This window comes from Euprymna scolopes, chromosome 43 (genome assembly GCF_053919585.1).
Source record: "Euprymna scolopes isolate OS-2025 chromosome 43, ASM5391958v1, whole genome shotgun sequence".
NCBI lineage: Eukaryota > Metazoa > Mollusca > Cephalopoda > Sepiida > Sepiolidae > Euprymna > Euprymna scolopes.
Window position 1 is genome coordinate 15,167,870 of NC_136524.1, and position 23,187 is coordinate 15,191,056.

At 39.0% G+C, this 23,187-nt stretch overlaps 1 protein-coding gene across 6 annotated transcripts in view; it reads right to left on the reverse strand.

Moving 5' to 3' along the window:
* LOC145268204 (dynein axonemal assembly factor 6-like) overlaps positions 1-23,187 on the reverse strand; it is a 461,727-nt gene that overhangs the window by 110,033 nt on the left and 328,507 nt on the right. For all 6 annotated transcript variants that reach the window (XM_080123470.1, XM_080123469.1, XM_080123467.1 and 3 more), the window contains one exon: positions 17,033-17,129. In XM_080123470.1, coding sequence (XP_079979596.1) covers positions 17,033-17,129 — 97 coding nt within the window. The remainder of the gene's footprint in view (positions 1-17,032; positions 17,130-23,187) is intronic.

The window sequence follows — 23,187 nt, forward strand, 5'->3', positions numbered from 1 at the left end:
AGGTGCTCAGGACTATCTTATACTTAGTTAGAAGTGAGTTTTCTGATGCTGAGATGTTTGTTTCAATGCTGAACACAAGAAAATTGGATTTCTCCTTGATAGGGGTCTTCCATAAATATTACCTGTGTGTCTCTGACACCTATACTCAACTTTGTTTGTTTGGCTATATGTATATAGCTATGCAAACGTTTAAAACTGTAATCGCCTTGCATAATTTGTGCAGGATTTGAGTTTCAGTTTTATTTCATTCCACCAACTTGAAGAACTTATCAAAGCATAGGGGTGATTGGATTCGCCCCTCTTGTAGCACCGGTGTTGATCTCACTGGGCTCTTGTGTTTACGAGGGAGCTGAGATATTTTGGTGTTTGCCAAAGATTCTATAAGGATGAGGAAGTTGGATGGTAAATTATGTGAACTCCTCAAGCCTTTATACTCTTTTATATACAAATAGTTAATTATCTGGTGGAATATTCTCAGTTCAAATGTCTGTTGCAACCTTGCATCTGATCATTAGTTTTAAATTTGTGAATCTGGTTAGGTACTCCTCTGTTCAAATCTAAAACATGAAGGTTTTCATTTGAATTTTTATAAAATAAGCCTATTTGAATTTTTCTGTCTTTTTATTCTGATATGTGTTTCTTGGAGTTCTTCTGACCATGCATTGTGTGGTATATGTATATATATATAAAGAAAAAATGTGTATTATAATATTTACAGGTGTCATTCAACTGTAGGTTGACTGCCATTTCCTATTGGGGAGAATGTTGTAATTTTTTTTTGTACCAATAATAGTGCACCCCCACCGCCTTATTTCCTTCTTGAGGTTGGTGCAATCAAGAAGGTTGGAGTTGTGCACCCAACTAAATCAAATAAAGTGTGCTTCAGTAACCTGACCAGGTGTACAGCTATTCTGATTGATGAACCTGACTTTAGCCTAATGTTCAATTGGAGTACAAAAGCATGGACCGTGTTATGAAAATGGGTGATCATTTGTCTGGCAAGCTACCAATAGAGTGCAGCAGTATTCAGTGACGAATCATATCCAGGATGTATACAAAGAACTTGCACTGTGGCAGTACAATGGATGGGTATTGCAGAAAGAACTTAGCCCTTCCAAGGACCTGATTTTTTTGATAGTCATTGTGCAAGAGCACAACAGAAGATCTGACCAAAATTCAATTATTGACAATCGAACAACTTTGTGGATGCATTTACTACAAAAGCTGGTTAATCTGTAACAATCTGGAACAATTGAGAGATGAAGCTAGCAGGTCTGGGAGTTTTTTCAGGTTTCAGAAATTCCCCATGTAGTGACCTGTAGGCATCTATTTTTCTTGTGTGGGAAACTAGGCCATTTCCCTGTGTGTTGCTGATTTAGTGGTGCAACTGCATTAATCAAACAAGAGCATTGATGAAATGATGAGATCAAGGATGCTTGTCTTAGTTGCATGCTGAGAGAAACAATTGCAAAAGTATGCAAATTAGATTTGTGCATGAATAGCAACAAAAGGAAGGTTTGGATTGAAATGGCATTATCATTTAAAGAGAAGTTATTTAGTTTTCTCCCACTGCAAGAACTTAGACACCAGGGTCGGAAAATGAGATTGAGAAGTCAATGCCCCCAAGAAGGGACACTCAAACCTGTAAAAAGTGTCAACATTCCCCGGCAATTAGCAATAAACACTCCTTCTCAAAGAGAGAAGGTGAAGCCTGGGAGGGTGGACCTCCTAGAACTGTACAAAACTAAACTCTGACTGCAAAATCAAAAGGGACCGAATAATGGTCTAATCTCTGTTGATTTTGGGGGCCCATATAAAAATCTCCAGCCGAAAGTGAATGGAAGCATTATGGAAGATGCTTGTTGGTTACATATCAGACCAATGATGCTAGGCACATAACTCTGACAAAACTTGATGGAGTGTTTAGAGGTGTTAATCTGACTCTTGAAGGTTGCATGTAATAAACGATTCATAGAGAGACTTCTTCCATGGTGCTTTGTTGATGACGACTTTACTCATCAATATTCAAGAACTTGTTCAAAGCACTGAATGCCTTGGTTGGCCATGGCATCATTGGTGGAAATAATACCTTACCAAAAATGTAATTACATCTTACCAAAATTTTATCATAATTTACCAAAAATATAATCATATCTAAGCAAACATATCATATCAAAAATTTAATAAAACCTGACTAAAACTGTAATCATATCTCACCAAAAACTTTAACTAAAAATGTGCCATATCTTGCTTAGAAAAAATAATCTTATTACATATTTTGTTATAGTGAGAGCATAACAACTACACAAAATATGTAATTGTGATATGTTCTGCTCTAAAAACAATTATGTTCCACTCAGTTATACGAACACTTTTTGAACTTTCTTTTTTCATCATGTTCAATTGTAATATTGCCTAAAATATTTCTTATTGTTACTGTTTTTTATATAAGTACTAGCTGGGAGCCCAAGACAGTTCATAAAAATGAAATCATTTGACTCTTGCTATTCTGCAAATTAGCGTCTCAGAGAAGAGTTAGGAAAAAATGGAGACAGACAGACATACAGACATAAATTTTATAAATTAGATTTGGAAAAAACGCTGAGTCATTATTTAAAATCTTAAAGAAATTACATAATTTATCCTCCTAAGCATTATCACCTCTTTTTTGATAATGTTCTATCTGTTCTGTGGTCATGAGACCATACTTCCAGATCTAAGATCTTTATTTTGTTTTTGGAGGGAAGGGGTAATGTCTATTTTGTTGTCATGAGACTATCCTCCTACTAGCAGGGCTATTTGGCGTTGCCCAGAACCATATAAAACAAAAAGAAATGAAGTTGCATTTTAACATACTCTTATATTCTTAGCATATTGATCACTTTTTGATGACTTATCATTTTCTATCCCAAGCAAAGTGGAATAGTTTTTCTTGTATAAAACAGTATAACAAAACACAGTAACACCGTTTTTCCGGTTTTTAAACATATCTGCTCTCTCAAGGATATTAAGCACTTTGGACTGACCAACACATTCCTTTCTATGTATGATACTGTATTATTCTTATTTTGACTTGCAGGCAACATCATGTACTTTTTCTAGTGGGCAACATAATAAAAAAAACAAAAAAATAAAGTCTGCTCTATCTAGGAAAATGAGTACTCTTAATTACTCTATACCAATTACCAGATAATATACTTCATTATTATGATGCGGTACTGCATAATTACTATTATAAATCCTGGCCAACACAGGGTAGATGACTTTGTATAATAAAAGAGATTGATGTTGATTTTTTTTGGCAACAATGTTATTAGACATACCTGCTCTATCTAATATACTGAGCACTTTTGATTAGCAAATATATACTCCTTACTTTATATGTAATACTTTACTTCCTTTCTGTTATTTCATCACAAACAAGGTACAGTGCTACTTGGGCATAAGGGGCTGCTAACTGGGATCAAATGTTACAGGAATACTATGCAGGGAGTTGAGCAGCAAAATGTCTGTTCACATTACACTTGAACTTCTGGATGTCAGTACAGTTAGGGAAACAGGGACTGGGAGGGAATTCCAAAGTCTAGCAGTTTGATGGATGAAAGTACTTGAGTAGAAGGTTTTCCGGCATCTAGGGATCTCTACAGTATAGGGGTGAGATTTTGCTGCTTGTCAGGTTAGCCAGAGATATTTACGTCGAGGGGTTACAAGTGTCTGGAGTTTTTTGGAGCACATTCCATTAAAACAGGCAATAAGGATACCACATTTCAGCAATGAGACATAGGTTGGAGTTTGGTTGATGGTGTGAGACCTATTGACTTAGTGACTCTTTTCAACCCAGTCTAAGAGTGTGAGATTGGTGGCAGATGCATCAATCCAGACATGACAACATTCCATGCATGGATAAATAGTAGGTTTGTAGAGGTACAGGATACTCTCAGGTGTGAGTAACTTTCTTCACAGCTTGGCAAATGTCTGCCATGTGTTTGTTCCAATTCATGTTGTCTGTGAATGTTAAGCTGAGGAGTTTGAATGAAATACTTAGCTGTAATGTACGTAGGTACACAGGGGACGATAACAGGGGAAACACCGGCAAAAAACAGGCGGTGCAAACAGGAGACAGCATGTAGATACTTGCGGTCGGCTCTCGACTGAATAAAGTCTTAAAACAAACTCGGCGTTTGCGTTCTCAGTGAGAAACACCACATGGCGACGAGGATGAGATCATTTCTCATAAAGGGGAAAGTTATTTAAACTTTTTCTCTGAAAAACATCGCGTTTAATAGGAATTAAATAGCGACATATTTCTACCTGCACACACGCATTTTAAAAACATGACGCCTTATGGTAAAATCAACGAATTCTCGCCAAGTGGAGGTGATTGGGACACATACTCAGAAAGATTGGAGTATTATTTCGAGGCTAACGGAATACAAGATCCAGGAAAGAAAAACGCCGCACAGCTTAAGAGACAAAAGTTATGAGGAACTCTCGCTCTTGTTAAAAGAGCACTGCAACCCAACACCGTCCGTAATTGTTGAGCGATTCAACTTTTACATGTGCCATCAACAACCAGGTCAGTCCATTTCGGATTTCATTGCTCATTTAAAAAAAATTACAAAGTTTTGTGAGTTTGGAAATACGATAGAAGAGATGTTGAAAGATTTGCTCGTCGTTGGATTGATGGATGACCGAATCCGTCGGCGACTGCTTTCCGAGAGGAAACTAACATTTCCTTATGCCCGACAGATAGCTCTTGCCATGGAAAGTGCAGACAGGAATGTTAGTGACATGGCAGCCTGTTCAACATCCAATTTTACAATACAGACGAAAGTCAACCACGTTGAACGCCCTACTCCACTACGGAGACAAAAACAAAGACCATGTTTCCGATGTAATGGAAAACATTACCCCGACTCCTGTCATTTCAAAGAGGCAACGTGTAATTTTTGTCACAAAACCGGTCACATTTCGCCAGCCTGTTTGACCCGGAAGTACAACGACAGAGCTGGAAATCGTAAAACCCACAAGGTCACCAGTGAAGAACCAGTAGACGAAGATACAGGCAGCGACTGCGCCTCGGTGCATAGGCTGTTTAACCTGCCAGCAAATAGCAAAACCGAGCCCCTGATGGTGTTGGTGGGCATAAATGGTCGCAATGTCGAGATGGAGATCGACACCGGAGTTGCTGTTTCATTGATCAGCCGCAATGCATTTGAAAAACTATGGTGTGAACCTGATAAGCCGGTACTTAAGCCTATGTCACAGAAACTAGCAACCTACACGGGAGAAAGTATCACGCCGTGTGGTACGTGTCAAGTGTCGGTAGACTATGATGGCTGACAGTTTTGTCTGCCATTAGTGATTTTTCCTAGTTCTGGCCCTGCACTTCTTGGTAGAAACTGGTTATGAGTAGTGCAACTCAGCTGGAAACGCATCCATCAGCTGAAAGCAGTAAATGCTACACCTGCAGTTGAAGACATTATTGCAAAATACCCCGATGTTTTCAAGGATGAATTGGGCACACTGAAGGGTTTCACAGCAAAACTTAGTGTTGACCCGAAAACAAAGCCCATATTCTGCAAGGCTCGACACGTGCCCTTTGCATTGCGTGAAAAGGTTGACAAGGAGCTGGATCGACTAGAGTCTCTGGGTATTATCGAACCAGTACAATACTCAGAATGGGCTGCCCCTATAGTAGCAGTTGTCAAAACTGACCAAACAATACGGTTGTGTGGAGACTATAAAACTACAATAAACAAATGTTCAAATCTCGATCAGTACCCTATCCCCAGGATTGATGATTTGTATGCAAAATTGGTGCAGGGAAAGAAATTCACCAAGCTTGACTTGAGATCAGCATTCCTGCAGGTTCCGTTAGAGGAAAACTCAAAGCAGTACCTTACAATCAATACACCACGGGGTCTCTACAGGTTCAACCGCCTCAGTTTTGGAGTAAAATCAGCTCCTGGTATCTATCAACGCTGTATGGACAATTTGTTGGCAAATGAACCACATGTCGTATGCTATCAGGACGACATACTAATTACAGGATCATCAGACGCAGAACACTTGAGCACCCTCGACTGAGTGTTAGGGTAACTCTCAGAATCTGGTCTCCGCGTTCGTCTGGACAAGTGCAAGTTCATGGCACCCTCCGTAACCTACTTAAGTCATTGGATTGACTCCGAAGGCCTTCACCCTACAGCAGAAAAGATCCGTGTCATCCAGGATGCACCAGTCCCACGCAATGTGACCGAACTTAAGGCTTTCTTGGGCTTATTCCAGTTCTACACTAGGTACGTCCCCAACGTCGCAGATAAGTTGGGCCCCCTCTATTATCTACTGTGGAAAGGTGTCTCTTGAACGTGGGGCACCCCCCAATTAACAGCTTTTCAGCGAGCCAAAGATGCATTGCAGACCACAAATGTCCTGGTTCACTATGACCCGAAGAAGGAACTGGTACTGACCTGTGACGCCAGTCAATATGGTGTCGGAGCTGTTTTGGCGCACATCTTTGCCGACGGTTCAGAGAAACCTGTTGCTTTTGCTTCGAGAACAATGTCACCGGCTGAGAAAAATTATAGTCAGTTGGACAAGGAGGGACTGAGTATTATCTTTGGGGTTAAAAAGTTTCATCACTACTTATTTGGACGTGCATTCCGTATCATTACAGATCATAAGCCACTTATCAGCCGCTTTAGCCCAACAAAGCCAACATTGGATACCCTGCCACCAAGAATAATACGTTGGTCACTGTTGATGAGTGCTTATGATTACACGATAGAATATAGGCCTAGTTCACACATCGTCACTGCCGACGCAATGAGTCGTCTCCCCCCCTGCACGAAGCGTTAGATGTCCCAACACCATGCTGCATCATACATCTCATGGATAACCTGGACAATTCCACCGTTGACTCGACTGACATTTGTGCTCCTACACGCAAAGACCCCATCCTCTCTAAGGTTGTTCAAGCCACACAACATGGAGGGTGCAATCTCCCACATGATGCTCCATATTTACCATTTCACGCTCGTAAAAACGAACTAAGTGTTGAAAGGGGGTGCCTGCTGTGGGGTTCACGAGTGGTAATTCCCTACCATCTCAGGCAGAGAGTGTTGGACGAGCTTCACCAATGCCACCCTGGCATAGTCAAGATGAAGGCCCTCGCCCGGACCTATGTATGGTGGCCTGGGATAGATGCTAACATCGAAAAAAAGGTGAACAACTGTTACCCTTGCCAGTGCTCCAGAAGCCTACCTGCTAAGGCACCACTACACCCCTGGGAGTGGCCAGCTGAACCTTGGCAGCGGGTTCACATTGATTATGCCGATTACAATGGCCAATACCTGCTTGTCATTACGGATGCACACTCAAAATGGGTTGATGTCTATACCACAAGTTCAGCTACTTCAGCCACTACAATTGAAAGGTTGAGGCGCTGTTTTGCTACTCATGGTCTCCCACACATTGTTGTCAGTGATAATGGCCCATGCTTCACCAGTTCAGAATTTGCAGAGTTCATGAAACGGAATGGTATCAGACACAAATTTGTCAGTCCACATCATCAGGCATCAAATGGTCTAGCCGAACGCTCAGTTGGGCTGGTTAAAAACGGTATCAAAAAAATGTTGGGAGGAACTCTGGAAACAAAGATATCCCGTTTTCTGCTGACATACCGGACAACGCCTCACACAACAACGGGATCTACCCTGGCAGAGTTGTTGATGAAGCGAAGATTGCGCACCAATCTGGATCGTATGAAGCCCGTCACCTCAAGTGTTGTATATAACAACCAAGAATGTCAAAAGTTTCACCATGACAAATCTGTCCAGATGCGTTCATTTGATGAAGACCAAGCAGTATTTGCACAGAACTTTCGTTCCGGACCCATGTGGTTGGCTGGTCACATTCTGGAAAGAGTATCTCCTTTATCCTTTCTAATCAGATTGCAGGATGGCCGGTTGGTTCGTCGTCATCAGGATCACATCAGGTCTTGCCGTTGTATCACCGAGCCAGCACCTCAATCCCCAAGTGAAAACAATCCAGAACGCATTTTCACGGAACTAAACATGCCTCCAGATATGGCAACAGAAAATAACACACATCCACAGACTCCATTGACACATGAGAATTCGCCCGATTATGAGCAGCCAGATAGAGAAGTGAGTGAGCATACCCCACTAGCCCTGCCACGACGATCGGGCCGTACAATAAGACCACCGAATCGTTTTAGTCCGGATTGACTAAAGATTGAACAATTACCTTTTATTTTTTCTTCAAAAAAAAAAAAAAAAAAAAGGGGGGCGATTTGAATGGTCACATACTGAGGCAGAATAATCCTCGACCACAAAAGGGTCACAAGGGCAGTCTACCCTGACCTTTTTCAATGATAAATGGCCCTTTCTTTTTTGGGGGGAGATGTAATGTATGTAGGTACACAGGGGACGATAACAGGGGGAACACCGGCAAAAAACGGGTGGTGCAAACAGGAGACAGCATGTAGATACTTGCGGTCGGCTCTCGGCTGAATAAAGTCTTAAAATAAACTCAGCGTTTGCGTTCTCAGTGAGAAACACCACATTAGCCATGATAATCAGTAACTAAATAAAATTCTTGTAGTTATTAAAGGAAACAAGCTTAATCTTGAATGTTACCATCTATTTACGCCTCCATTCCACTACAGACTGCATGTCGTCCACTAAGGTTTTAGACATTTTCTTAGAATGTGTTCATTCATTTTCCTCTCAAGCATGTTATATAGCATGGTATCATCAGCAAATATCTCAGAGACAATTTTATTAGGGAGGGTTATTCATGAATATCAGGAATAATAAAGGTCCAAGGGTTGACCCAGAGGCACACCTGCATTTATCTCATGTTGTTTTGACATACAACCATCAAGTAAGACTGTCGGGTTTTTCTCTTATCTAAGAAAGATTTTATTATGCTAAGTATTCGTCCAGTAATACCATATGACAAAAAAAAATAACTGTCATTAACCAACTAGCCATGCCTGTGATAAAATACACCTGTGGCATTATCAACTGGCTACAAATTGGACACTAAATCACGGAAAATGTTGACATTGTACAGAATAACACACAGAAACCAGTGTCTGCCTAGGCTGCATCTGCCCAGAGGAGCAGGAGGTATGGGCCTTTCAGAAATTGGCCATATGCATCGTGCCACTATCATGAGTACTGGACAATATTTGATAAGCTCCTAAGATTCAAACCTCAAAATGATGCACAAATATAACAAAACAAGAGTCAGCAAAACAACCTCCATCACACAACTGGTCAAACATTCTGGATAGATTGTCTTTTTTTACATAAGAGTCATCACTTATAAAGGCCCAGATGGCCACTTGAGGATGAGGGTAAATGAGTGTACAGTAATCAATGGGACAATATCGTAGTAGTGGAAATTTGGTATCGTTGGTAGTGGAAATTTGGTATTGTCGGTAGTGGTTATTTGGTATAGTTAGTAGTGGAAATTTGGTATCGTTGGTAGTTGAAATTTGGTATCATTAGTAGTGGAAATTTGGTATCATTAGTAGTGGAAATTTGGTACCGTTAGTAGTGGAAATTTGGTATTGTTGGTAGTAGAAATTTGGTATTGTCAGTAGTGGAAATTTGGTATCGTTGGTAGTGGAAATTTGGTATCGTTGGTAGTGGAAATTTGGTATCGTTGGTAGTGGAAATTTGGTATCATTAGTAGCGGAAATTTGGTATCGTTGGTAGTGGAAATTTGGTATCGTTAGTAGTGGAAATTTGGTATTGTTGGTAGTAGAAATTTGGTTTCGTTAGTAGTGGAAATTTGGTATCGTTGGTAGTAGAAATTTGGTATCGTTGGTAGTTGAAATTTGGTATTGTTGGTAGTAGAAATTTGGTATCATTAGTAGTGGAAATTTGGTATCAATGGTAGTGGAAATTTGGTATCGTTAGTAGTGGAAATTTGGTATAGTTAGTAGTGGAAATTTGGTATAGTTAGTAGTGGAAATTTGGTATCGTTGGTAGTGGAAATTTGGTATCGTTGGTGGTGGAAATTTGGTATCGTTAGTAGTGGAAATTTGGTATCGTTAGTGAAAATTTGGTATCGTTGGTAGAGGAAATTTGGTATTGTTAGTAGTGGAAAATTGGTATCGTTGGTAGTGGAAATTTGGCATAGTTAGTAGTGGAAATTTGGTATTGTTGGTAGTGGAAATTTGGTATTGTTGGTAGTGGAAATTTGGTATTGTTGGTAGTGGAAATTTGGTATCATTAGTAGTGGAAATTTGGTATTTTTGGTAGTGGAAATTTGGTATTGTTGGTAGTGGAAATTTTGTATTGTTGGTAGTGGAAATTTGGTATCGTTAGTAGTAAAAATTTGGTATCATTAGTAGTGGAAATTTGGTATCGTTTGTAGTGGAAATTTGGTATCGTTGGTAGTGGAAATTTGGTATCGTTGGTAGTAGAAATTTGGTATCGTTGGTAGTGGAAATTTGGTATCGTTGGTTGTGGAAATTTGGTATTGTTAGTAGTGGAAATTTGCTATCGTATGTAGTGGAAATTTGGTATCGTTAGTATAGGAAATTTGGTATTGTTGGTAGTGGAAATTTGGTATTGTTAGTAGTGGAAATTTGGTATTGTTAGTAGTGGAAATTTGGTATCATTAGTAGTGGAAATTTGGTATTGTCGGTAGTGGAAATTTGGTATTGTCGGTAGTGGAAATTTGGTATTGTTAGTAGTGGAAATTTGGTATCGTTGGTAGTGGAAATTTGGTATCATTAGTAGTGGAAATTTGCTATAGTTGGTAGTGGAAATTTGGTATCGTTAGTAGTGAAAATTTGGTATCGTAAGTAGTGGAAATTTGGTATCGTTGGTAGTGGAAATTTTGTATAGTTGGTAGTGGAAATTTGGTTGTGTTGGTAGTGGAAATTTTGTATCATTAGTAGTGGAAAGTTGGTATTGTCGGTAGTGGAAATTTGGTATTGTTAGTAGTGGAAATTTAGTATCGTTGGTAGTGGAAATTTGGTATCATTAGTAGTGGAAATTTGGTATCGTCGGTAGTGGAAATTTGGTATCGTTGGTAGTGGAAATTTGGTATCGTTAGTAGTGGAAATTTGGTATCGTTAGTAGTGGAAATTTGGTATAGATGGTGGTGGAAATTTGGTATTGTTAGTAGTGGAAATTTGGTATCGTTAGTAGTGGAAATTTGGTATTGTTGGTAGTAGAAATTTGGTATCGTTAGTAGTGGAAATTTGGTATCGTTAGTAGTGGAAATTTGGTATTGTTAGTAGTGGAAATTTGGTATCGTTAGTAATGGAAATTTGGTATTGTTGGTAGTGGAAATTTGCTATCGTTGGTAGTGGAAATTTGGTATCATTAGTAGTGGAAATTTGGTATTGTTGGTAGTAGAAATTTGGTATCGTTAGTAGTGGAAATTTGGTATCGTTGGTAGTAGAAATTTGGTATCGTTGGTAGTTGAAATTTGGTATTGTTGGTAGTAGAAATTTGGTATCATTAGTAGTGGAAATTTGGTATCAATGGTAGTGGAAATTTGGTATCGTTAGTAGTAAAAATTTGGTATCATTAGTAGTGGAAATTTGGTATTTTTGGTAGTGGAAATTTGGTATTGTTAGTAGTGGAAATTTGGTATCATTAGTAGTGGAAATTTGGTATCGTTGGTAGTGGAAATTTGGTATAGTTAGTAGTGGAAATTTGGTATTGTTGGTAGTGGAAATTTGGTATTGTTAGTAGTGGAAATTTTGTATCATTAGTAGTGGAAATTTGGTATTGTCCGTAGTGGAAATTTGGTATCGTTGGTAGTGGAAATTTGGTATCGTTGGTAGTGGAAATTTGGTATCGTTAGTAGTGGAAATTTGGTATTGTTAGTAGTGGAAATTTGGTATCGTTAGTAATGGAAATTTGGTATTGTTGGTAGTGGAAATTTGGTATCGTTGGTAGTGGAAATTTTGTATCATTAGTAGTGGAAATTTGGTATCGTTGGTAGTGGAAATTTGGTATTGTTAGTAGTGGAAATTTGGTATCGTTAGTAGTGGAAATTTGGTATTGTTGGTAGTGGAAATTTGGTATAGTTAGTAGTGGAAATTTGGTATCATTAGTAGTGGAAATTTGGTATCGTTTGTAGTGGAAATTTGGTATCGTTGGTAGTGGAAATTTGGTATCGTTGGTAGTAGAAATTTGGTATTGTTGGTAGTGGAAATTTGGTATCGTTGGTAGTGGAAATTTGGTATTGTTAGTAGTGCAAATTTGCTATCGTTGGTAGTGGAAATTTGGTATCATTAGTAGTGGAAATTTGGTATTTTTGGTAGTGAAAATTTGGTATTGTTGGTAGTAGAAATTTGGTATAGTTAGCAGTGGTATTTTTGTATCGTTAGTAGTGAAAATTTGGTATCGTTGGTAGAGGAAATTTGGTATTGTTAGTAGTGGAAAATTGGTATCGTTGGTAGTGGAAATTTGGTATAGTTAGTAGTGGAAATTTGGTATTGTTGGTAGTGGAAATTTGGTATCATTAGTAGTAAAAATTTGGTATCATTAGTAGTGGAAATTTGGTATCGTTTGTAGTGGAAATTTGGTATCGTTGCTAGTAGAAATTTGGTATTGTTGGTAGTGGAAATTTGGTATCGTTGGTAGTGGAAATTTGGTATCGTTGTTAGTGGAAATTTGGTATCGTTGGTAGTGGAAATTTGGTATTGTTAGTAGTGGAAATTTGCTATCGTTGGTAGTGGAAATTTAGTATCATTAGTAGTGGAAATTTGGTATTTTTGGTAGTGGAAATTTGGTATTGTTAGTAGTGGAAATTTGGTATCATTAGTAGTGGAAATTTGGTATCGTTGGTAGTGGAAATTTGGTATAGTTAGTAGTGGAAATTTGGTATTGTTGGTAGTGGAAATTTGGTATCATTAGTAGTGGAAAGTTGGTATTGTCGGTAGTTGAAATTTGGTATAGTTAGTAGTGGAAATTTGGTATCGTTGGTAGTGGAAATTTGGTATCATTAGTAGTGGAAATTTGGTATTGTTGGTAGTGGAAATTTGCTACCGTTAGTAGTGGAAATTTGGTATTGTTAGTAGTGGAAATTTGGTATTGTTGGTAGTGGAAATTTGGTATCGTTAGTAGTGGAAATTTGGTATATTTGGTAGTAGAAATTTGGTATCATTAGTAGCGGAAATTTGGTATCGTTGGTAGTGGAAATTTGGTATCGTTAGTAGTGGAAATTTGGTATTGTTGGTAGTAGAAATTTGGTATCGTTGGTAGTGGAAATTTGGTATCATTGGTAGTGGAAATTTGGTATCATTAGTAATGGAAATTTGGTATTGTTGGTAGTGGAAATTTGGTATTGTTTGTAGTGGAAATTTGGTATCGTTGGTAGTGGAAATTTGGTATAGTTAGTAGTGGAAATTTGGTATTGTTGGTAGTAGAAATTTGGTATCATTAGTAGCGGAAATTTGGTATCGTTGGTAGTGGAAATTTGGTATCGTTGGTAGTGGAAATTTGGTATCATTAGTAGTGGAAATTTGGTATTGTTGGTAGTGGAAATTTGGTATCATTAGTAGTGGAAAGTTGGTATTGTCGGTAGTGGAAATTTGGTATTGTTGGTAGTAGAAATTTGGTATAGTTAGTAGTGGAAATTTAGGTTTTGTTGATAGTGGAAATTTGGTATTGTTGGTAGTGGAAATTTGGTATCGTTAGTAGTGGAAATTTGGTATTGTTAGTAGTGGAAATTTGGTATAGTTAGTAGTGGAAATTTGGTATTGTTAGTAGTGGAAATTTGGTATAGTTGGTAGTGGAAATTTGGTATCGTTAGTAGTGGAAATTTGGTATTGTTAGTAGTGGAAATTTGGTATAGTTGGTAGTGGAAATTTGGTATCGTTAGTAGTGGAAATTTGGTATAGTTAGTAGTGGAAATTTGGTATCGTTGATAGTGGAAATTTGGTATTGTTGGTAGTGGAAATTTGGTATCCTTAGTAGTGGAAATTTGGTATTGTTAGTAGTGGAAATTTGGTATAGTTGGTAGCGGAAATTTGGTATCATTCGTAGTGTAGTGGAAATTTGGTATAGTTGGTAGTAGAAATTTGGTAAAGTGGGATGGCTCATCATAACTGGAAGGCAGTCAGGTGGAAGAGAGTGCAACAGGTGTGCAGTTCAAAAAAGAAGCTTTGTTCATGGAATCTACGTTTAGGTTTAGGCACAGATAAAGAGTGGGGGAAATTATTGATCATAGTTTCAGCTAAGCGAGTGTTTTTCATGAAAGTTTGATGAGGGGGGACGATAGATTGGCGCTAAGACAAGCACTTGCCATGATAAAGCAGAGACAGGCTTGCAACATTTCTTCTGTGGGGTTGCAAGGAAAAAAGAAGGGCATCCTCCACAGGCTACGAAGTCTATTTTTGCATTCAACTCTGTCAAAGCCAGGATAAGGTCTTTCTAGTAGTTCCTGCCCAGATGTTGCCATTCTTGGACGTACCTGACTCTTATAGACGTAGAGATTTACATCAGCAGTGAGATATCTACTGGAGCAGTAGAAGGTACCCATCATTTTTCCAGTGACCAGATTGGATGTATGTGTCCCATTTCAGATCAGGAATAAAGGTCAAGCCCAGAAGCTTGTCAAAACATGGAGCCTCCCCAAGACAAGAGCCATTCATTTCAATTGATGCCAGATAGAAATCAGAGTGTTGATGATGTAAAGATAGAGGCTTGGTTTTTTAAATGCATTAAAAGTAACCAGCCACCTCTTTACCCATCATACTATGTGCTCAAAATCAGAGGAGAGAGAATCAGAGAGAACTTTGTCATTTATAGCTTTTGAACTGTTACCAGAAATGGTAGTGTCATTAGCATAAATGTCTATAAATAAGCTTAGGGTGTGATTTGGAAGATCATTGATGTAGACCAGGAAGAGAGTTGAGCCCAGGATGGACCCGTTAGGGTCTCCAACATTAATACTGTGAGTTTCTGACTTTTGCCAATCAACCACTACTCTTATGAACCTATCAGAGAGAAATGATTTAATAATTGAGAAGACATTTCTAGCTATACCGTAGCTGGAGATCTTGTGGAGTAGACTTTGATGCCATACCCTATCAAAGGCCTTTCATATGTCAAGAGCAATTGCTCTACAAAAAAAAGCTTTCATCAAGAGATTCATTAATCCTATGAGATATAACTGTAAGTACATCTGATGTAGATCTAGCAGAACAGAAACCATATTGCATGTTACTAAGAGGATTATTTTGCTGAGGTGGTTGACTACATCTCTATTTAACACAGATTCCAGCAACTTACTCATGACGCACTGGAGACTGATTGGTCTGTATTGAGAGGGAGATGATCGATTACCTGAATTCATAAATACAGGGCATATGGACGAGTGTTGGGAAGCAATTCTCCTTAAGACAACACTTAAACAACTTTGTAAGTATGGAAGTTAGTTCTGATTCAAGCTTTTTCAGCACTATATTTGGAATGCCGTCAGGGCCAGTTGCTTTATTGAAATCAATGTTTTTAATTAGCTTGGCAGCATCATACACAGATATTTGTATGTCACATATCAGGTTTTCTGATACAGGAGGAAATTGGTGGGTGGGGGCCTTAATCGCATAGGGTAGAATTAGCTGCAACGTTTTTGACAAAGAGTTTGGCTTTGTCTGATGCTGACGAGATTACCTCAGGTCCATTGATGATGGTTGGGATAGAGCACACACTCCTATTCAGGACCCTGTTTGTTATTTGTCAAAATTGGTGAAAACTAAGCCACTGCTCAGCTACTTTGGACTTAACAAACTGAGCATACAACTCTTTCGCATTCTTTATTACTCTTTTACAGTGTTTGCTGGCAGTCCTGGAATTGGCTTTAGTCTCAGTACATCTATTACGTTGGAAGCAATAAAAAAAGTTATTTCTGTGAGCAATGGCAGCAGCACATTCAGGAGAGAACCACGGCTGACTGTTAAGTTCTTGCTGGAATTTTTTTAGTATGAAGCGGTATATACCTACAATTAATCATTCTTGCAAATGAGATAAAATCAAAAAACAAGGTTGATGTGGAAATAGCCCAAAAGATTCACCAAAAATACACCAAGAACTTCCATTGCAAAAACTGGAAGAATGAATCAACCAACAACGTGCCAATTATTTTTTGGATTGATATATAGATAAGGAAGGCTCTATAGACTGGCTAAAAAGAGGATCACTCCACTAGAATCAGGAGAGGATTATAATGGCTGCCCAAGATCAAGGCTTAAAATGACAGTAAGTGCTTGTTCTGCCACACAGAAGTAGAGCGTGTGAGCCACCTGAAATCTAGCTATAAGGTTCTGTTAAGAGATTGCTACTATACAATGTGCCACAATGGAATGAGTAAATATCTCCACTGGAAAATCTGTAAAAAATTGAATATCAAATACAGCAGAAAGTCATGGGAACATGTTTAGCAGAAAAACCAGTTGGAAATAAGTCATGCACCATCGACTATGATGATGCAATCTCTACAGTTACATACTTTTAGATATGGGACAAGAAGGGGAAAGGAACAACCTTAGTTAGTTAGTGTCCCCAGTGATGTTGGATTTAACAGAGCTCAGAGGGAAAGATAAGGAAATACCAATGACATGAAAAGAAACTGGAATCTTAAGAAGATCTCTCTCATTCCAGTAATTATAGAAACAACTGGACTCATGAAAAAGAATTTTTAGAATTACCTGACAAATATATCCGGTGAACCAAGTGCAAGAGAGATTCAAACTTAAATTGCTCTTAAAGGGATGATCAGAATTTAAAAAATATCTTTTGGTTGGAATATATAAAATAGCAAGTGAATGTTTGGCATCCAATAGGATACTCTATCTCCCGCTTGAACAAAGTGATAAGAAAATTGAAAGAAAAAACAAAAGAGTAGCATTTACCCTCGATATAATAGATAAATATATGCTTATAAAATGAGTTTTTCATTTAGCCAAAATATTTCCTGTTTAAAAACTTGTTTTTCCATCGAAACCCTTCACATGCACTTGTACACTCACCACCATTTTTTCACAGCTACTTGTGTTTGGAGTCTTGTTGCCCAGTTGTAGAAAAATATCTTCTGTTGTAACTGACTGGTTGTAAATTATATCATACCTAAAAATAAAAAAAATGTACAAGTAAAATTTGCATTTGTATCAAAGTAAAATCAAAATTATTCCAATGTTAATTCTTCTAAATTAAATTATTTTTAAAAAAAATGCATTACATTTCATTCAATTAATACAATTTATACAAGTTAAATAAAAAAAGGACATGAAATGGTTCTACTTTCAAAGTTGTATATAAAATAAATTACGTTTTTTATATTGAAATGAACCACAAAATTACGGAGCTCATTGATTTATATATTCTTTATTCTGCCACAGAAAATTTATAAAACAAAAAATTAGGCACAAGACCAATCAAAAATTTGGAGAGGGGAGTCTATAATCATCCGCATCACTGTAGTTCTGATTAGTCTACACTAATCCTAGCTAGAGTTCTAATTCACCATAAAACCACAAACACACCAGATTCCCAAATCAAATCGTTTTTTTGTTTTTGTTTCTAATAATAATAATAATAATTATATATATATATATATATATATATATATATAGTGTAGGGAGTGTAAAAAATTAGAATTCTATAAAAAAATCTTTAGGGAGTTGAGTTAATACTTTTCGGGCACTCCCTAATAAAATAAATAATTCGACACAAGTTACTGAATAAACAAACAAACAACTTTGTAAAACTTAACAAGGAAAAGGTTTATTGAAGCGAGTCAGGGTAAGATACCAAAAAGATATAACTAGGATAAAACTTGTCTGGCTTTGCCCGGTAGTTATTCCCAAGTGGGAATCGTCGATACCGGTGTAGTGAGAATGGGAGAGTGAGGAAACAGGTCCGCTGTCTTTGGCGTCTGGCTGGAAAAGGAGGAGTTTTTCTCGTCCGGAACGGAAGCAGCTAGAGTTCCTTAGGGAGTAAGGAAGGTCCCTGTGGTATGCCTCTGATTGGTCAGTATGTGCCATATCGCACAGTCAGGGGAGGCACTGATGCATAAGAAAAGAGTTCTATTTGTTTCTGCTACATAACCTCCTGCTTAGGCTGAAAGCCAACAGAAAAAAAGGTAGCAGAACAAATAGCAAAAAAAAAAAAATTAAATAAAAATGTCAATTTATTTAATTTATTTTTTTTGTTTTTACGAAAAAAAAAATGTTCTTTTTTTTAGAAAGAAGAGAAAGAAAAGTTCCTTTTTTAACAGAAATATACAGTTTTACATAATTTCTTTGGCTAATGTACCCGTCGGCCACTACGTGTAGTGGTCACATAACTGTTCTCACGTGGAGCATTTACCTCAGGTGTATGATGATGCTGTGTGTATGTTGGAGGAATGTGTGGCTCATGTATTAATGTGTCCAGAAAGGCTCTTTTTACCCTATCTATGGAAACTGTCTCTTTTTTACCACTAATGTCATGGATAAAAGTCTTATCAGTGTGTGAAAGCAGTGTAGGAGGAGTTAGGGGAGCTTTTACTGCGTCCTTTCTAAGGAACACATGAGTCCATGTTGATATGTCCTTCGGGACCAAAGATTTTATGGTCTGTTCCCTAGTTCCCTAGGGTGCATCGGTGGTAGCTTACTGAGACAGGCTCGTATTCTGTTGACATACAGAGCTGAGTCAGTTGTTGTATCCTCTATCAGGGTCAGCATCTGACCTGGCAACGATAAAGGTGCTCCATAGACTAGTTCGGCTGCAGAATATCTCAAGTCCTCTTTGATTGAGGCACGACAGCCAAGAATGACGACCGGTAAGTACTCGCTCCATCGCTGTTCGTCAGAGTAAGCATATAATGCTGCTTTCAATTGGCGATGGAAGCATTCTATCATCCCATTAGAAGCTGGGTGATAGCTCGGTGTCCGAATGCGTGTGATCCCTAGGATCCTGGACAGTTCAGGAATAGGTGGGATTCGAATTGTACACTACGATCAGTGGTGATGGTGGTGGGAACTCCATAACGCGATATCCAGCCTGATATAAGGGCTCGCGCTACAGATTCAGCCGAAATGTCATTTAGGGGAATAGTTTCAGGCCACCGTGTGAAACAGTCTATGTAGGTCAGGAGATAAGTAAATCCCTGACTGACCGGCCATGATCCAACCAAATCTATGTGAACATGGCTAAACCGAGCATCTAGGGTGCTGAATGTTCCAAGGAGTGCACGGATATGCTCGTGTACCTTTGACTTTTGGCAGGATACACAGGAACGTGTCAAGGCAGTAATATCACGCCCTATGAGGCCAGAAAAATCTAGCTGTAATCAGCTTCACTGTGGCTTTGCATCCGGGGTGTGTTAGGTTGTGTAAAGTGTCAAAAACAACTCTACAATGAGTCTTTGGAACAAATGGTCGAGGTGAATCCATTGAGGTGTCACATATGATCTGCGTGTCCGAGGTAGGTATGGGCAGGTATGCGAATTTGCAAGTCGCAAATTCAGTGACGATGGATCCAACGTGTCCAGACTAGGTTGGTCTAAGGCCATCTACTGTAAATCGATATCTGATGGTGAGGACAGAGAATTAATGGGAAGGCGAGACAAGGCGTCTGCTGCTGCGTTCTGCTCACCCAAGATATGTCGGATATCGCTGGTAAATTGTGAAACAAAATCCAAGTGGCGTGTTTCGCAGGGAGAATATTTGTCTGGCTTAGAACGAAGTGCGTATGTAAGCGGACGGTGATCAGTGTAGATCACAAATTGACGACCCTCGAGTGAATGTTGGAAGTGTTTCACTGTGAGGTACATTGCCAGCAGTTCACAGCCAAACATGCTGTAACATTGTTCTGCCGGTTTCAGTTGTCACGAAAAGTATGGGAGAGGTTGTAACTGTTGTTGGTGCTGCTGTTGCAACACTGCACTTACAGCTGTGCCTGATGCGTCAACACCAGTGAAAACTGGGCATCGGGTACAGGATGTGCAAGTAGAGATGTTGTCGCTAGTTTTGTTTTCACCTCATTGAAAGCTGTAAGCTGGACCTCATTAAGTGAGATTTGCTTATTTTTCTTCTTCCTGTTACGTAACAGGTTGGAAAGAGGTGCTAGAAGATCCGCACAGTGTGGGATAAAGCGTCTGTAGTAGTTCAACAGACTGAGGAAGTGCCTTAGTTGGCGAAGTGAAGTAGGTTGTTGAAGGTCTTGCAGAGCCTTCACCTTTTCCGGTAATGAAGATATACCATCTGGGCTGATAATGTGGCCCAGGAAAACTAGTGACGAAGCACCGAAAACACATTTACCAGGGTTAATCCTCAACTGGTATTGCTGAAACCGTTCGAACAGTAGACATAGGTGAGTGATGTGTTCCTCAGGTGAGGCACTAGCCACAAGAATGTCGTCTATATAGTTACAGACAAAGTCCAAATCACGCACTTCTTCGTCCATGAAGCACTGAAAAGTACTCGCGGCATTACATAAATCGAAAGGCATAGTTAAAAATTCAAACGCTCTGAAAGGAGTTGTTACTGCCGTCTTTGGTATGTCGGCCGGATTTACTGGGATTTGATGGTTAGCCTTGACCAAATCTAGTTTGGAAAAGGTCTTACACCATGCAACGAGGAAGCAAAATCCTGTATATGTGGGATTGGGTAATGATCAGGTACCGTCATGGCATTGAATCGTCGGTAGTCCCCAGTCGGATGCCAATCTTCGTCACATTTTGGGACCATATGCAAAGGGGAAGCCCATGGACTGGGCAAGGGGCGTATTATTCCTAGCTGCAGCATATGATTGAATTCTGCCTTCGTTACCTTAAGTTTATCAGCAGGGAGGCGGCGAGGGCATGAGAAAACAGAAGCACCTGTGGTCTCGATGTGGTGTTTTGTGGTGTGCGTGGGTTTCCTTACCATAAAATTTAAATTTGTTACCTCCGGGTAGGAGTCTTAGGCAGTTTGATACGGGTTATCTGAAGTGGCAATGAAGAATACTGGGCTGATAGAGGGGGTGTTTGTTTTCACACCAGAGACAGAAAGTTCTGTATTTGCGTCTATCAGCCAACATCTGCACGTATCCACTATCAGGTTGAAGTGGTGCAGGAAGTCCACACCTAGTATGGGGTAGGGTAAATCTATTATAGTGAAGACCCACGTAAAGTCTCTCCGTAATTCCAAGTCCAGAGAACGAGAAATTTGACCATACGTGGGGATGGGGGAGTAATTTACCGCCTGGAGTGTGATGGACGACACTGTGAGAAGTTTCAGTGGCCAAATACTGCAGGTCGCTCCGATATCAACCAAGCAACGAGCTTGGGATAGGGAGTCTGTAATGAAATAGGCACGGTTGTTGAAAATATCCCATGGAGAGCCTGCTGTGCTCAGCTCCCCAGACATTAGTTTCCCTGGTTCATGTATGAACAGGGGTTTTTGCATTTCCGTGCCTCCATACCAAACCAACTGTGGTAAAAGCACAGTTTCGGCTTGTTTGAGTGGCGACAGTAGTGGCGTGAATGTAAGGAGTTAGTCTGGAATTGGTGCCTGTGCAACTGCGGCTCCAGCTTGCCAAATTTTTTTACCTTGTGAGTGAGTCTCTCAATGGCTTTTAAAATAGCCATATCAACGATGTTGTTAGGTGATGACATCATTGCAAAGGCTTGCGGCAACTATTTTATATACTCGTATATATGAAGAAAGCGATAACAGACCAAAAAAAAAAATTAACTATCCAAAATATAGATAGGACATTGTCGAAGGACCACATGTGGAAAAAAGGGGAAATATTTAGGGAAAATATTGAGACAGAGGCAAAAATAAGAAAAATATTTAACAGGCTAGAGAGAAAAAAAAATTTTACAAGAAAATACACTAGAAAAATGATTCAAAAGAGCAGTGGTAAAAAAAAAATGGACAATATGTGTGTGTGGGTGTTTTCTTTTTTTTTTTGTGCCTGTGTGTGTAACCTATAACCTGGAGGTAAATGAATTCTTTAAACGGGTACTTACGCTTTGGCCGGTACATGAAGCAAGTTTTTTTTTTGTTTGTTTTTTTTTAGTAAAAGTTCCCTCTTTTGTTTTGTGGAATAAACTATCCCTTGAATTACTTGTCTCCTGTTCTGAGAAAAGTATTTCACAGAAATTTCTGTCCGCCGCTTTTTCCTTGCTTAAACGGGGAAGAAGTCAGGCTCGTCATTCAGTAAACTTGTGTACACATCGGGTCACTATTTTAAGGAGTTGAGTTAGTGCTTTTCGGGCACTCCCTAATAAAATAAATAATTTGACACAAGCTATTGAATAAATGAACAAACAACTTTGTAAAACTTAACAAGGAAAAGGTTTATTGAAGTGAGTCAGGGTAAGATGCCAAAAAGATATAACTAGGATAAAACTTGTCTGCCTTTGCCCGGTAGTTATTCCCAAGTGGGAATCGTCGATATCGGTGTAGGCAGAGGGAGAGAGAGAGTGAGGAAACAGGTTCGCTCTCTTTGGTGTCTGGCTGGAAAAGAAGGAGTTTTTCTCGTCCAGAATGGAAGCAGTTAGTGTTCCTTAGGGAGTATGGAAGGTCCCTGTGCTATGCCTCTGATTGGTCAGTATGTGCCATATCGCACAGTCAGGGGAGGCACTGATGCACAAGAAAAGAGTTTTATTTGTTTCTGCTACAAATCTGCTTATTTAAAGGCAGCTCAAAGATCTGAGAGATTCCATGTATAACAATAGTTATACATTTATTAGGGTTTATTATTATTAGCAGATCAATGTTCCCGCCAGATATTCATAAAAATCAAAGACAAGATTTCACTTTTCACACAGGTCATCACCAGTGATTACTAAGTGGCAATAAGCTACGGTGTTCCCTAGAGTCAGAGTGACAACAATCTCCCTAGATTTTTAATGCTCCTCACTGCTCTTGATAACCAGTGCAGATGGCTTCAAGTTTTCGCAACAGTTGATCTCTCAGTGGCAATGGCCATTGGTATTCCCTGGGGTTTAGGCAAAGCGTCTCCAAGGTCCTAGTGGTTCCCACACTTTTTTTTTTGTGGAGGTCTGGTTTGTGTTCTCCCTGATCAGTCGTTCTGGACTCTTTATTTTTAAAATATATTTACGGGAAGGGTGTAATTATCTTCTTTTATTATTGGGGAAAGGGTTGTTAAGTTAAAAGAAAAACACCACAAACTTAGTCCAATCTCATTT